Raw genomic sequence first — 12,914 nt, 5'->3', positions numbered from 1 at the left:
TCCAAGTGGCTTAATATTCAATAATGCACAGCCCACCTCCTTTATCATAACTCCACAGATATCAGACAGAATGGAGAAAACCATATCCCAGAAAGGACCCACTTTAGGGCACATCCACCAAATATGTGCAAATGTCCCTTGAGCTCCACAATTATGCCAACAGAGATCAGGCAAATTTGGATTAATCCTGTGGAGTCTCTCTGGGGTATAATACCAGCAATAAAAAAACTTTATAACCATTTTCGACCATATTAGTAACAATGGAAATCCGAAGTAAAGCACACAACATGTATTTCCATTGCTTCAGAGTAAATATACACTGCAACAAGGATTCCCAATATTGAAAGTATGCTCCAGTGGTGGGTCATGGTTCACTAATAATTGATAAAGTCTGGATATACAGCCCCTCCCACTAGAGGCCTCCCACACCGTAACCCAAGCTGGATCTTCTTTAAGCAGATCTGGTAAGGTCTTCTTGCAAAGAAAATCTACCACCTGATTATATTGAAAGGCCTCTGACACCGTGAGGCCATATTCTTCCTGCAAGTGTGAGGCTGGGAGTAAGCCACCATCGACCAAGAACTGTCCCAAGAAACCCAGACCCCCTTCTCCCACTCCCTATATCTAAGGTCAGTTGGCCCGGGATAAAACCCTCTGCCACAACCACCGGTGTTTGACCAAAATAGATCCTACTGGGAAATAATTTTTCCCGAAAGGCTACCCAAACGCATAAAATCACTCCTATCAAAGGATTATAGTTTATAGTTTATAGTTTATTCAATTTTTGATTAAACGCTTTTTCGTTTCTTCAAAGCGTTGTACAGAATAAAAATAACTTTACAGAAAAAAGTTAATAAAACATTTAATACAAACTTTTTAATATCAACATGACTGACTTATTAGGTAATTATAGACAAGCATGCAATAGACACGATTGGTAAAGGGGGTAAGAAATACAATTGATAAAATAAAAATGAGAAACATTTAAGGTAAACACAAAAGGAATTAGGGAAAAGGGTATAAATTAAAAACAAATATTAATTATTTAATCTCTAAAATGTGCCTCTTTTTTTTTTTTATTTTTTCAGTTAAAAGCTTCATTAAAAAGGAAACATTTTAAGTTGCTTTTAAATTTTTTAAAGTTTTTTTCCATTTTTAAATATAGTGGAAGAGTGTTCCAGATTGTAGGGGCTGTAACTGAAAAAATTGAGGTACGGCGTGTGCCAATATTTTTTAGGGAAGGAATGTTGAGGTTAAATTGAGATATAGACCTTAAGGATCTTGGTGGGTCGTATGGAATAAGTAATCTGTCTATGAAGGCTGGGGCATTTGACTGTAGAGTTCCGAATGTTAAGAGGGCGATTTTATATGTTACTCTTTGTGAGACTGGCAACCAATGGGCATTTTGTAGAAGGGGGGTTACGTGATCATACTTCTTTGCTCCTGAAATTATCTTAATAGCAGTATTTTGAATCAGCTGCAAACGTTTTAAGTCTTTATGATATATTCCTTTTAAAAGTGAGTTACAGTAATCTAATTTCGATATAACGAGTGAATGTATCAGAATATTGAGAGAACTAATGTCGAGAAGGGGGGCTAATGATCGGATCATTCTCAGTTTATAAAAACAATTTTTAACTAAGGCGCTTATTTGAGGTCGAAATGTTAATTTATTGTCTATGAGAACACCTAAAATTTTTGTAGTAGTGACTGATGATAGTGGAATGTTATCAATAATGATTGGGGAAATTAGTTGAGCTCCCTCTTTTCCTGGGAAAAGTTGGGTATTAGTTTTTGAGATGCTCAGTGATAATTTATTGATGTTTAGCCAGTCGTGAATTTTACTTAATTTTTGATTAATTGCCTGAATCTCAGAATGAATAGTTGGGTCAATGGGGTGTAGAATTTGTAGGTCGTCGGCATAAGCGTATACTGTAAACCCTATTGATTGACAAAGAGTCAGAAGAGGAGCCAAGTAGATATTAAATAATAAAGGCGATAAAATTGAACCTTGTGGGATTCCAAAGTTAGAGTGGTAAGGATTTGATTTTGTTGTGTTGAACTGTACTGTGTAGGATCTATTGGAGAAATAGGAGCGGAACCATTCAAGGGCATGATCGACTATGCCTATGGATTCAAGACGTTGTAATAAAAGATAATGGTCGATGGTATCGAAAGCTGCAGCAAGATCCAAGGAGATTAGGAGAACGGATTTATGGTGATCTAAATAATAATTTATGGATGTAGTGAGACCAAGTAATGAGTACTCTGTAGAATGATTGATACGAAAACCAGTTTGGTTGGGGTGGAGTACATGTGTTTTGTCAACGAAGTCCGTCAATTGTTGAAAGACAGTTTTTTCAGTTAATTTACATAGGAATGGAAGATTTGCTATTGGTCGATAGTTAGAACATTTATCAAGATTATTTTTTGGGTCTTTGATGATTGGGTTTATGATTGAGTGTTTCCAGTCTGGTGGAACATTGGCTGTAGATAAACAAGTGTGGATTATTTGAAGGATATATGATCCGAAAACTGTAAAGTGTCGTTTCAGGAAAAATGGAGGGATAGGATCTAGGATAGAGCCTTTAGTATTCATATGATGTAAGATATTTTCGATGGCTTTTAATGATGGAGGGATAAAATTAGATAGAGTAGCACGAAGTGTTTGACTCGTGGATGTAATCACCTCATTTTCTGGAGGGCTGGATAGATTAATGATATTAGGTAAGTTATTAGTGATTTTAGATCGAATCAGACCGATTTTTTCTTGAAAATAACTTGCTAAAGTTTGAGCTGTTGGTGCTACTTTGTCTGAAATTGGTATAATTAAACAGAGCCTTCCCAGAGCTAACCAGGGCACATGTCGCAAAGAGATATCCCCTACAAACCACGCCTCCATTCGCACCCATGACTTATGAGATTCCTACTACCAGGACAACAGATAATGCAATTGGGCAGCCATATAGTAATAGTGAAAATCTGGCACTGCCATCCCACCCCGTTCCCATGAATGGAATAGCATAGCTATGCACATCCGAGGGGGTCGCTTCCTCCAAATATAGGAGAAATTTCTCCTGTGCAGAGAGACAAAAAAAGATTTTGGAAGAAAGACTGGTAGGGCCACAAATAGATTCAAGAACCGAGTGAGGCCCATCATTTTTATCACTTGCTCCCTTCCCAACCAAAAATTTTCCATCACTTCTAAAAATAACTTACCATGGCAACATCATCTAATATGCTTTGTGGCGAGCTATGAGCCATAACCTAAAAGAGAAGATTGTATTGTTACTTTTGAAGAAAGCAGTTGAAATGAAATTTCAAACATAGACATTAGAAAACCATAATTTTTTTTCTAAACTATTACATGTAAAAAAGGATACAAGTGTGCCAGCAGTGATAGATCATTCACATAGGCAATTTGCTTATAAGAAACAAAAGATTAGGTTCTTAACTTTGCTAATCTTCTTTCTTGTAAATCCTCACTTTATTCTGGGACCAGTGAGTTATTTCCCTCCTCCTGCCAGGGATCTGTAGGAAGCTTCAAAACTTTGAAGCTTTTACCCTAGCACCCAGTCAGTCTTAAAGCAGCCAGGGACATCTGTAGATAAGAACAAGAGAGAGAGGGGACGGGAAACTTCCTGACAAGCAAATCAATTCTACTCATATAAACAAATGCAACAACAATGCAAACATTGAAAACCTAAATGACAAAACAGTGCTAAATGGGAGAGGCAGCCTGCACTGTCAGAAGGGGGTGCCTAAACTAGGGACCTCCCCCAATTAAGTGTTATGTCTGATGGCATTCTTATAAAGGTTGGTCAGAAAACAGAAATCCAGCTTACCAGTACTTGTAAGGCAGACAACTGGCGAATCAGCAAGAATAGGGTGGGTTCCCGGAATAAAATGAGGATTTACAAGAAAGCAAGATTAGCAAAGGTAAGAACCTAATCTTTCGTTCTTGTATAATCCCACTTTATTCAGAGACCAGTGGGACATAACAGAGCAGTTCCAAAAATTCAGGGTGGGACTGATAAGCCTGCTGCCAACACAGAGGAACCAAAAGCGGCATCCTGCTTGGCCGCCACATCAATCCTATAAAACTTGGTGAAGGTATACAAGGAGGACCATATAGCAGCCCTAAAAATTAAAGAATGACAAGGGGGAAAAAAATTGTCCCCATCTCTGCCCCGTCCCTGAGAGATTGGTCCCCATCCCTGCATCCCCACCTTCCATCCAGTATGTGTTCCCCTCTCTTTCCTCCCCACTTACTTTCATCATCTGTTCCACTCTCTCCCCTCCCTACTTTCCTTCAGTGTCTTCTCCCCATTCACTCCTCCCCCACCTCCCCATTTCTCTCCACTTCCCTTCAGCGCCCTTCTCGCGGTGCAGCAGCCTCCTCTCTCCCGATCGCCACGATCTGGGCATCTCCCTCCCTTCCTTCCCCTCACCTTCACTATTAGATTTTCATTGTCTCCAAGTGGCCCAAGCCTTTTTCTCAAGTCATGTGCAGCTGCTCAAAACTTCTCCTGACAAAACTTCCTGTTTCCGGTTATGTCAGATAAGAAGTTTCAGGCAGCTGTGCGCAACTTGTTTAAAGGCTTTTGCCACTCGGAGACAATGAAAATCACCAGCGAAGGTGAGGGGAAAGGAGGAAGGGAGGGAGATGCCTGGACCGCGGCGATTGGGAGGAAGGAGGCTGCTGGATTGCGAGGGGTTTAAAGTATTTTGCATGTGTTCCCTCACTTAACTACAGGGACAAGGCCATTCACCGCTCCATGGGGCGGTGAATGGCTTTGTCCCCATACCCGCGGCAACTAGTTTTTCTTCCCCATTTCGGTGGGTTACTCGAGGCTACTCGCGGGTAATGGTCACCGTGTTGTTCTATTCTACAAATCTCAGCCAAAGACACAGCTGACAACTCTGCCCAAGAGGAGGAAACTCCTCTGGTCGATTGAGCCTGTATCCTGGGGGAGGAGGGGGGACTTCTTCCCGGCCATCACAAAAGCCACAGAAATGGCCAAGCGAATTCACCTGGAAATGATAGTCTTAGAGGCTAGCCTTCCTTTGTGGACAAGCACTGCCAGAACAAACAGGTGATCAGATAGACAAAACTCGTTGATACCTTCCAAATACCGCACCTGTACACATGGAGGGACCACAGCATCTGGTCTTGTTCCCTCGAACCAGAGTAAGCAAACATAGGAAGCCAGACTTCCTGATTCACATGGAAAGCGGAAACCATTTTCAGAAGAAAGGAACAGTACGCAGCATCACTGTGGAATCCGCAATATGCAGAAAAGGATCCATGCAGGATAGAGTCTGAAGCTCCAAAACTCTCTGAGTTGAAGTAATAGCCTCGAGGAAGACCGTCTTGACCGTGAGATCCATCAAAGATACCTGCTCCAAAGGCTCATACGGTGGATGAGCCAAAGAATGCAGAACCAGATTTAGGTTCCAAGACGGACAGGGAAGGCGCAAAGGAGGCTACAGTCTTAACGCACCCCATAGAAAATGCATCACATCCAGATGAACTGCCAAGGAGCCCCTCAATGAAGCAAGGCCCATACATGAAAGACCAGAAATCTGAACCTGGAGCGGAACCACTGCAAGACCCTTCTTCAGGCCATCCTGCAGAAACTCCAGGACCGAAGGAAGAGAAGGGTCCTCCTGTCTGAAGGCGCACAAATCTTGGTAACACCTCCAAGTCTTTGCATTGGCCGCCACTGTGGACTTCCATTTACTATGCAGCAATTACATTACATTTGTGACTTTTGTTCTGCCATTACCTTGCGGTTCAAGGAGGATTAAAGAGGTTATTAGGACATTTCCAGAAGAGTTAGAGTTGAATGGGTTACTTTGGGGGGACTGAAGAGCTTCCTGTGGTGTTAGTTTGTTTTGATGGATTTCTTAAATAGCAGGGTTTCTATTTCTTTTCTGAAAGTTTTGTAGTCTGGAGTCGTGGTCAGTAGATTGGATAGTTGGCGTCATATTTCAGCGAATAGATCAATCTCAAGGCTGTGTTTTGTACTGTTTGTAATTGTTTTATCATGACTGCGGGGCAGGGGAGATAGAGGATGTTGCAGTAGTCTAGAAGTCCTAGGACTAGGGACTGGACCATGAGCTGGAATTGTTTTGTCGAATAATTTTCGGATTTGCCTTAAGTTGCGCATGACCACAAATGATTTCTGTATTGTTTTGTTGATTTGTGGTTGCATGGTACAGCCTCTGACTATCATCATTCCCAGAAGTCTTAGGGTGGGTTGAATGGGGTATGTGATTGAGTTTATTACTAAGTTCGTTATGGTTGTGGTTTTTTTTTTTTTTTTTTGAGAAGTATAAATTTTGTTTTGGCTGGATTCAGTTTTAGTTTGTGTTCTTTCATCCATGTAGCCACTGTTTTTAGTGTTCTATGTAGTGTGTCTGTCATGGAGTGTGTTGGTTGATCAAAAGGAAGGAGGATGGTGATGTCGTCTGCATAGCTAAAAGAAGTTAAGCCTAGTTTGTCCAGGCAGGTGCCAAGGGATGCAATGTAGAGATTGGGATAGCGTGTTGGGGATAAAGGCGATCCTTGGGGTACGCCGCAGGGGTTGGACCATGGTTCCGATTTTTCTTTGTTTGTCTTTACCCTGTAAGTCCTGAATTGTAGGAATCCTTGAAACCATATGTGCACCTTTCCTGTGATTCCTATTGTTTCTAGTATTTGTAGTAGAATGTTATGGTCTATCAGGTCAAATGCTGCAGTGAGATCTAGTTGAATAACCAGCATTTTTTTGCCTGTGCTGAGGTGTTGTCTAGCTGTGTCCATGAGGCGACCTAGTAGTGTCTCTGTGCTGTAGTTGGTTCTGAAACCAGACTGTGTAGGATGGAGTAAGTTGTTATTTTCTAGGTAGTTGGTGAGGTGTTTGGCTACAAGGCCTTCCATTAGCCTGACATATAATGGTATTGAGGCTATGGGTCTCTAGTTGGATGGTTGATCTGTTGCTACTTTTGGGTCTTTATGATTGGGGTGATGATTTCACTGAGGTCTTGTGGGAAAAGGCCATGTGTGAGCAGGGATTGTATCCATTGTATGAAGAGTGCTGAGGCTAAAGGCAATGTGGCAATCACTGCCGAAGAACAGTCTCGGCCTGACAAGGCTGCGCGTTCAAGAGCCATGCCTTAAGACCAAAGCGGTCCGGATCCTGTAGCACAATTGGACCCTGCGTAAGGAGGCGAGAGTGACAAGGCAACTGGAGTCCCCAACATACCATGGCTGCCTCATCCAATTGGGAGCCACCAGGATCACTGACTCCTCGTGATCTGCTATCCATCTCAACAGACACCATATCATGGGCCATGGAGGAAACACATAAAGGCCTTCCCAGGGCCAGGGCTGAACCAGAGCGGCCAGGCCTTCGTTGCTGACCTCTTGATGGTGACAGTAGAACATATCAGTCTTCTCGTTTGCCGCAGTCACCATAAGATCGAATACGGGGTACCCCCCACTGATACACTGTGCAACTGAATGCTTTTCAAGAGAGAGACCACTCTCCAGAGATAATGGCGCAGCTTGGAATGACATGCCCGAGCAATGAAGGATGAGGTCGTTGCCGCTTTAAACAGCTGCGGCCAAATCAAACAGACGCTTAAGGATGAAATCCATGTGTTGATCCTGAACATCCTTCAGGACTACCCCTCCATCTGAGGGAAGAGATGTGTGCTTGGTGGACCTGCACCACTGAGGAATCCATCTTCATAGAAACAAAGCGGTTATTAAAACCATCCGCCTTGGGATAAAGTCTCACCATGCCCGAGCACATTTCAGGGGACCTTCCAGGTTGTCCCAGATTTCTGAAAGGATGCGAACCACATCAGGATTATCAGGAAAAGAGGCAGATTGTGGCCTCTGGTCACTCATGAGAGAACATTCAGCAGTGACTGGCTGATCCGACTGCTTCAATTCCTGCAGAGATTCTAAGATTAAATCCATAAGGTGTGCAGGCTTGAAGAATCTGTGCACTGTGGGGTCCTCCCCCAAATCATGGGTTCCACAGGGGTCCGGATCGGGCCAGCGTTAAAAGGGGGGCAAAAAGGGTAGCTGCCTTGGGCTCCAAAGTTCCAGAGGGCCCCTGTGGGCTGAGGTGTCCTTCCCTTCTCCTCACCTGATTCTTAAGCACCCCTCACCTCTAAAAATACAAAGAGGTTGCTGGTGCAGAAGCGATTCTCTAGTGCTGCCTATGGCCTCCTCGGTACTGTTCCTTTGCCACAGTTCGCCCGCCCCTCCTTTTGATACAACTTCCCATTTCTGCATGGGCGGACTACAGCAGAGGAATATCCCCGAAGAGACCACGGTTAGCATTAGCAAATCACTGCTGCACCAGTGACCTCCTTTAATTTCTACAGGTGAGGGAAGCTTTGGAATCAAAGGGGAGAAGGGAGAAACAACCCAGCCCAAGAGGGCCCCCTGGATTAGGTTTTTAAAATGAAGGGAGGAATGTTGGTTGGAAGGGTATTTGGTAGACTCAAAGATGGTGGGAAGGAAGAAGGGAGAAATACTGGATGAGAGGGCATTGGCAGGTAGGGAAATCGGGGGAGAGCATTGGTGGGTGAGGAAACTGGATGAGGGTGCAGGGAGGAGAGGAATTGGTGGATGGGAAATTGAGGGGAAGGTAACTCAAGAAAAAGGGAGGAAATAGTGCACATGGATAGAGGGGAGAGGAAGTAAAGAGGGAAGAGATGGTGCATATGTATGCAGGGGAAGGGAAAAGAAGAGGGAGGAGATGGTGCACAGGGGAAGAGAGGGAAAAGTAGAATGATTTGAGTTGGAGGCAGAAAAATGGAAGAAAGCTGAATATGAAAAAATCAGTGCCAAAGATGGATGTAGTGCAAACAGTGAAAAAGAAGAGGAAAAATAGCAAATGCATAAGGTGGTCTTGGAAACTGAGTTAAGAGCACAGACTGAGGGAACAAGAAGGAGATGAACAGCTGAGGTGAAGTCCTGTGTGGCTTAGTAAGCCAAGGTACGTTTACAGTCTAAGGTGTGAAGAGCTATTTTTCCAAGATGAGCATGAGGCTTTCGGAAGAAGAATGGTAGCACAATGGATTGATTGAGATGAAATTCCGTATCCACTTTCAGAAGGAATTTAGGATGGGTGTGGAGAACCACCTTATGATGGAATACTTTGAATGGTGGGCCCGACACCAATGCTTGGCGTTCACTCACTTGACGGGCAGAAGTGAGAGAAATCAAGACAACCACTTTCCAAGTGAGAAACATGAGGTGAGTGGAAGCCATAGGTTCAAATGGTAGTTTCAGAGTGGTTAGGACTATATTAAGATCTCATACAACTGGAGGTGGCTTGAGTGGAGGTTTGGATTTGAAAAATCCTTTCATAAACCTGGAAACAAGTGGATGAGAGGCCAGAGATTTATTGTTGACAGGAATGTGGAAAGCACTAATAGCACAGAGATGAACTCTGACCGAAGTAGTTTTTAGGCCAGAATTGGAGAAGATAATCCAATTCTGATGATAGACATGAAGATGGAATATCTTGGTGGTGGAGAGTACACCACATATTGAAATGTGTCCAGTTCTGTTGATAGCACTGCTGAGTAGAATGTTTTCTGGAAGCAGCTATAATGGTTTGTACTGCATCAGAGAGACTTGGTTTTGCTGAAGTAAGGCGAGAGGTACTAAACTGCGATTTCAGATTGGGATGTAAAAGAGATCCTTGACTCTGAGTGAGCAGAGATGGAAAGATTGTAAGGGAATCGGATCCCTGGCACTCAGATGAAGCAGAAGGGAGTACCAAGGATGTCTGGGCCACCGAGGAGCTATCAGGATCATGGTGACAGACTCTGTCTTGAATTTGACTAACGTCTTGAGAATGAGAGGGATTGGTGAAAATGTGTACAGGAACATGCCTGTCCAATCCATCTGCGCCTAGAATAGTATTGAGGCAATTTGTGATTGTAAGGAGAGGAAAACAGATCTGAGGAGTTCCCCACATTGAAAAAAATGTGGCGTAATACTTTGAAGTTGAGAGTACAATTGTGTGGTCGAAGAAATCTGCTGAGTTTGTCAACTAAGGTGTTCTGTGATCCTTGCACATATATGTGTTTCTAGCAATTGCCCAGTTCCAAATGTACTTGGCTTCTTGAAATAGAGGGAGAGAGCTCGTTCCTCCTTGCTTGTTGATGTAATACATCGCTACTTGATTGTCTGTGCAAACAGGAGGACTTGATTGGAAAGGCTGCTTTGAAAAGTTTGTAGCAATTGAGCGCTAATATGTTGATCTGGAATGTCTTTTCTTGAACAGACCAGCGACCTTATGTGCAAAGACCGTCCAGGTGAGCTCCCCAAGCATTCATGGAAGTGTCTGTGGTGAGCACTTTCTGATGTGGAGGGATGTGAAATAGACCTCTAGAAAGATTGGTCAGATCCATCCACCACTGAAGAGACTGATGAAGAGATGAGGTGACTAATCTTTTGAGAGGAGACTGAGAGTTTAAGACCAGAGAGGCTAAGGTCCACTGAGCTGCTCTGAGGTGGAGTCTTGCAAAGAGGGTAAACATGGACTGTGGATGCCATATGTCCCAAGAGCCACATCATCTGTCTGGCTGAAATTGTTTGTAGAAGAGAAACCTGCTTGCAAAGGTGAAGCAAAGTGTTTTGTCTTTGTTGAGGAACATAAAACCTCTGGAAAGATTGGAAGAGAGCAACCATCAACGGAGAAATCTCTTCAACAAAGGAGTTACGACAATGCGTCGAGAGAGAGGATCCCGAACCGGGTTCCATTGGGACGCCAGAGTCCATTGAGGAATACGGAGGTGAAGTCTGGCAAAAGGAGTTACGTGAACCGTGGAGGCCATGTGACCTAGGAGGACCATCATGAGCTGAGCCGGCGCCGAGTGCAGATGGGTCACCATGTGGCACAAACGGATAAGGGCATCCTGACAAGGCCGAGGCAAGAAGGAGCGGAGACGAGCCGTGTCCAGGATCGCTCCGATGAACTCGAGAGACTGGGACGGACAGAGGTGAGACTTGGGAAAGTTCACCTCGAAGCCGAGACTCTGAAGGAACAAGATGGTCTGTTCCGTAACTCGCAGGACTTCATTGCGAGAGGACGCTTTGATTAACCAGTCGTCGAGGTAGGGAAACACCTGCAGGCCACAGAGGAGTAGGGCCGCAGCTACCACAACCAGACATTTTGTGAAAACCCTCGGAGTGACCGCCAGGCCGAAGGGAAGAACATGATACTGGAGATGGATATCCCCCATCCGGAATCTCAATGCCAGTGAGAGGCTGGGTGTATCGGAATGTGCGTATATGCCTCCTTGAGGTCCAGTGAGCACAGCCAGTCCCCCTCATTCAAGAGGGGATACAACGTGGGAAGGGTGAGCATTCTGAAACATTCCCGTACCAGAAACTTGTTCAGAGCATGGAGGTCCAGGATCGGATACAGATCTCACGTCTTCTTGGGTACTAGAAAGTACCGGGAGTAAAATCTGGAGTTCCACTGTTCCTTGGGAACCTCCTCAACTGCCCAAAGGTGAAAAAGTGCCTGAGCTTCCTGCAGAAGGAGAGGAAGCTGAGACTGAGCAGAAGGAAACTCTCTTGGAGGAAGGTCCGGGGGTATGTGACTGAAGGGGAGGGAGTACCCCTCCTTGATGATAGACAGCATCCAACTGTCGGTGGTAAGATTTTCCCACTGGGCATAGAAATGATGGAAACGAACCCCGATGGGGAAGGGGGAAGGCTTCATGAGGAAGGGAGACCCAAGGCTCGGACTGGAATTGTCAAAAAGACGGCCCGGTCTTTGCCGGGGCCGACAGCTGAGTCTTAGGTTGACGTTGTTGCTGCTGCTGCGGAGGCCGTTTCGAAGGAGGCCTAGAGAAAGCAGGAGTGGACTTCTGTGGATACCTCCGGAGAGGAATTTTATATTGGCGAGCTGGAGGGGCCTTAGGTTTAAGTTTCACCAGAGACGCAAAGGACCGCTCGTGGTCCGAGAGGCGCTTCGTGGCTGCCTCGATGGACTCATCAAAGAGCTCATGACCCACACACAGGAGATTGGGAAGACGATCCTGTAGATTCGGATCCATATCCACAAGCCGGAGCCACGCGAGGCGACACATAGCGATCGCAAAGGCTGTGACTCTTGAGAACAATTCAAAGGCGTCGTAAGAGGCCTGAAACATATACAGGCGGAGCTGGGAGAGGGTCTCCACAAGGAGACGAAACTCCTGACGCCGAGGCTCTGACATGACCTCCCGGAACGAGCGGAGGGCATCAATACAGAACCGAAGTTAGGACATGAAGAAGAAACTATAGTTAAGGACACAGTTCGTCATCATCGAGTTCTGATAAAGACGGCGACCAAATTTGTCCATTGTACGGCCCTTCCTGCCAGGGGGGACGGCAGCATAGACCTTCGAGGGATTAGACTTCTTCAAGGAAGACTCAACCACCAAGGATTGATGGGAAAGCTGAGCACCCTCAAACCCTTTAACCGAGGTAGTCCGGTAACGGGACTCCAACTTGGAGGGGATAGCAGTGACAGCATATGGCGTCTCCAGGTTCCGGAGAAACATCTGCCGAAAAACCTGATGCAATGGTAGGTGAAGTGCCTCACAAGGCATGTTGTCAACTCCCAGTTCCGCCAGGTATTCCTGAAGATCCAAGTTCAGAGCTCTGCCCATGTCAGAGATGAAACGAGAAAAGGAGGAGGTCCGAGAAGAGGATTCACCCTCCAGAGACTCCGACCGAGATCGGGGCGCAGCCGAGAAAGAGGGAGAAACCTCCCTGGAATAGTAAGCCGGAGCCTCAGAGTCCCATGAAGAGGTTCGACTAAGGCGTGTAGGGAGCGTCGAAGAACAGCCCCGTGCAAAACGGACTGGGGAAGACTCCGGAGCCCGAGGAAATCGCTGAGAAC

General features: G+C 45.1%; 1 protein-coding gene across 6 annotated transcripts in view; it reads right to left on the bottom strand.

Moving 5' to 3' along the window:
• RBM25 (RNA binding motif protein 25) overlaps nt 1-12,914 on the bottom strand; it is a 285,496-nt gene that overhangs the window by 16,928 nt on the left and 255,654 nt on the right. For all 6 annotated transcript variants that reach the window (XM_033953489.1, XM_033953490.1, XM_033953491.1 and 3 more), the window contains one exon: nt 3,220-3,267. In XM_033953489.1, the coding sequence (XP_033809380.1) occupies nt 3,220-3,267 (48 nt within the window). The remainder of the gene's footprint in view (nt 1-3,219; nt 3,268-12,914) is intronic.

This window comes from Geotrypetes seraphini, chromosome 7, assembly GCF_902459505.1.
Source record: "Geotrypetes seraphini chromosome 7, aGeoSer1.1, whole genome shotgun sequence".
Lineage (NCBI taxonomy): Eukaryota > Metazoa > Chordata > Amphibia > Gymnophiona > Dermophiidae > Geotrypetes > Geotrypetes seraphini.
This window is presented reverse-complemented; position numbering and strand designations above follow the sequence as displayed.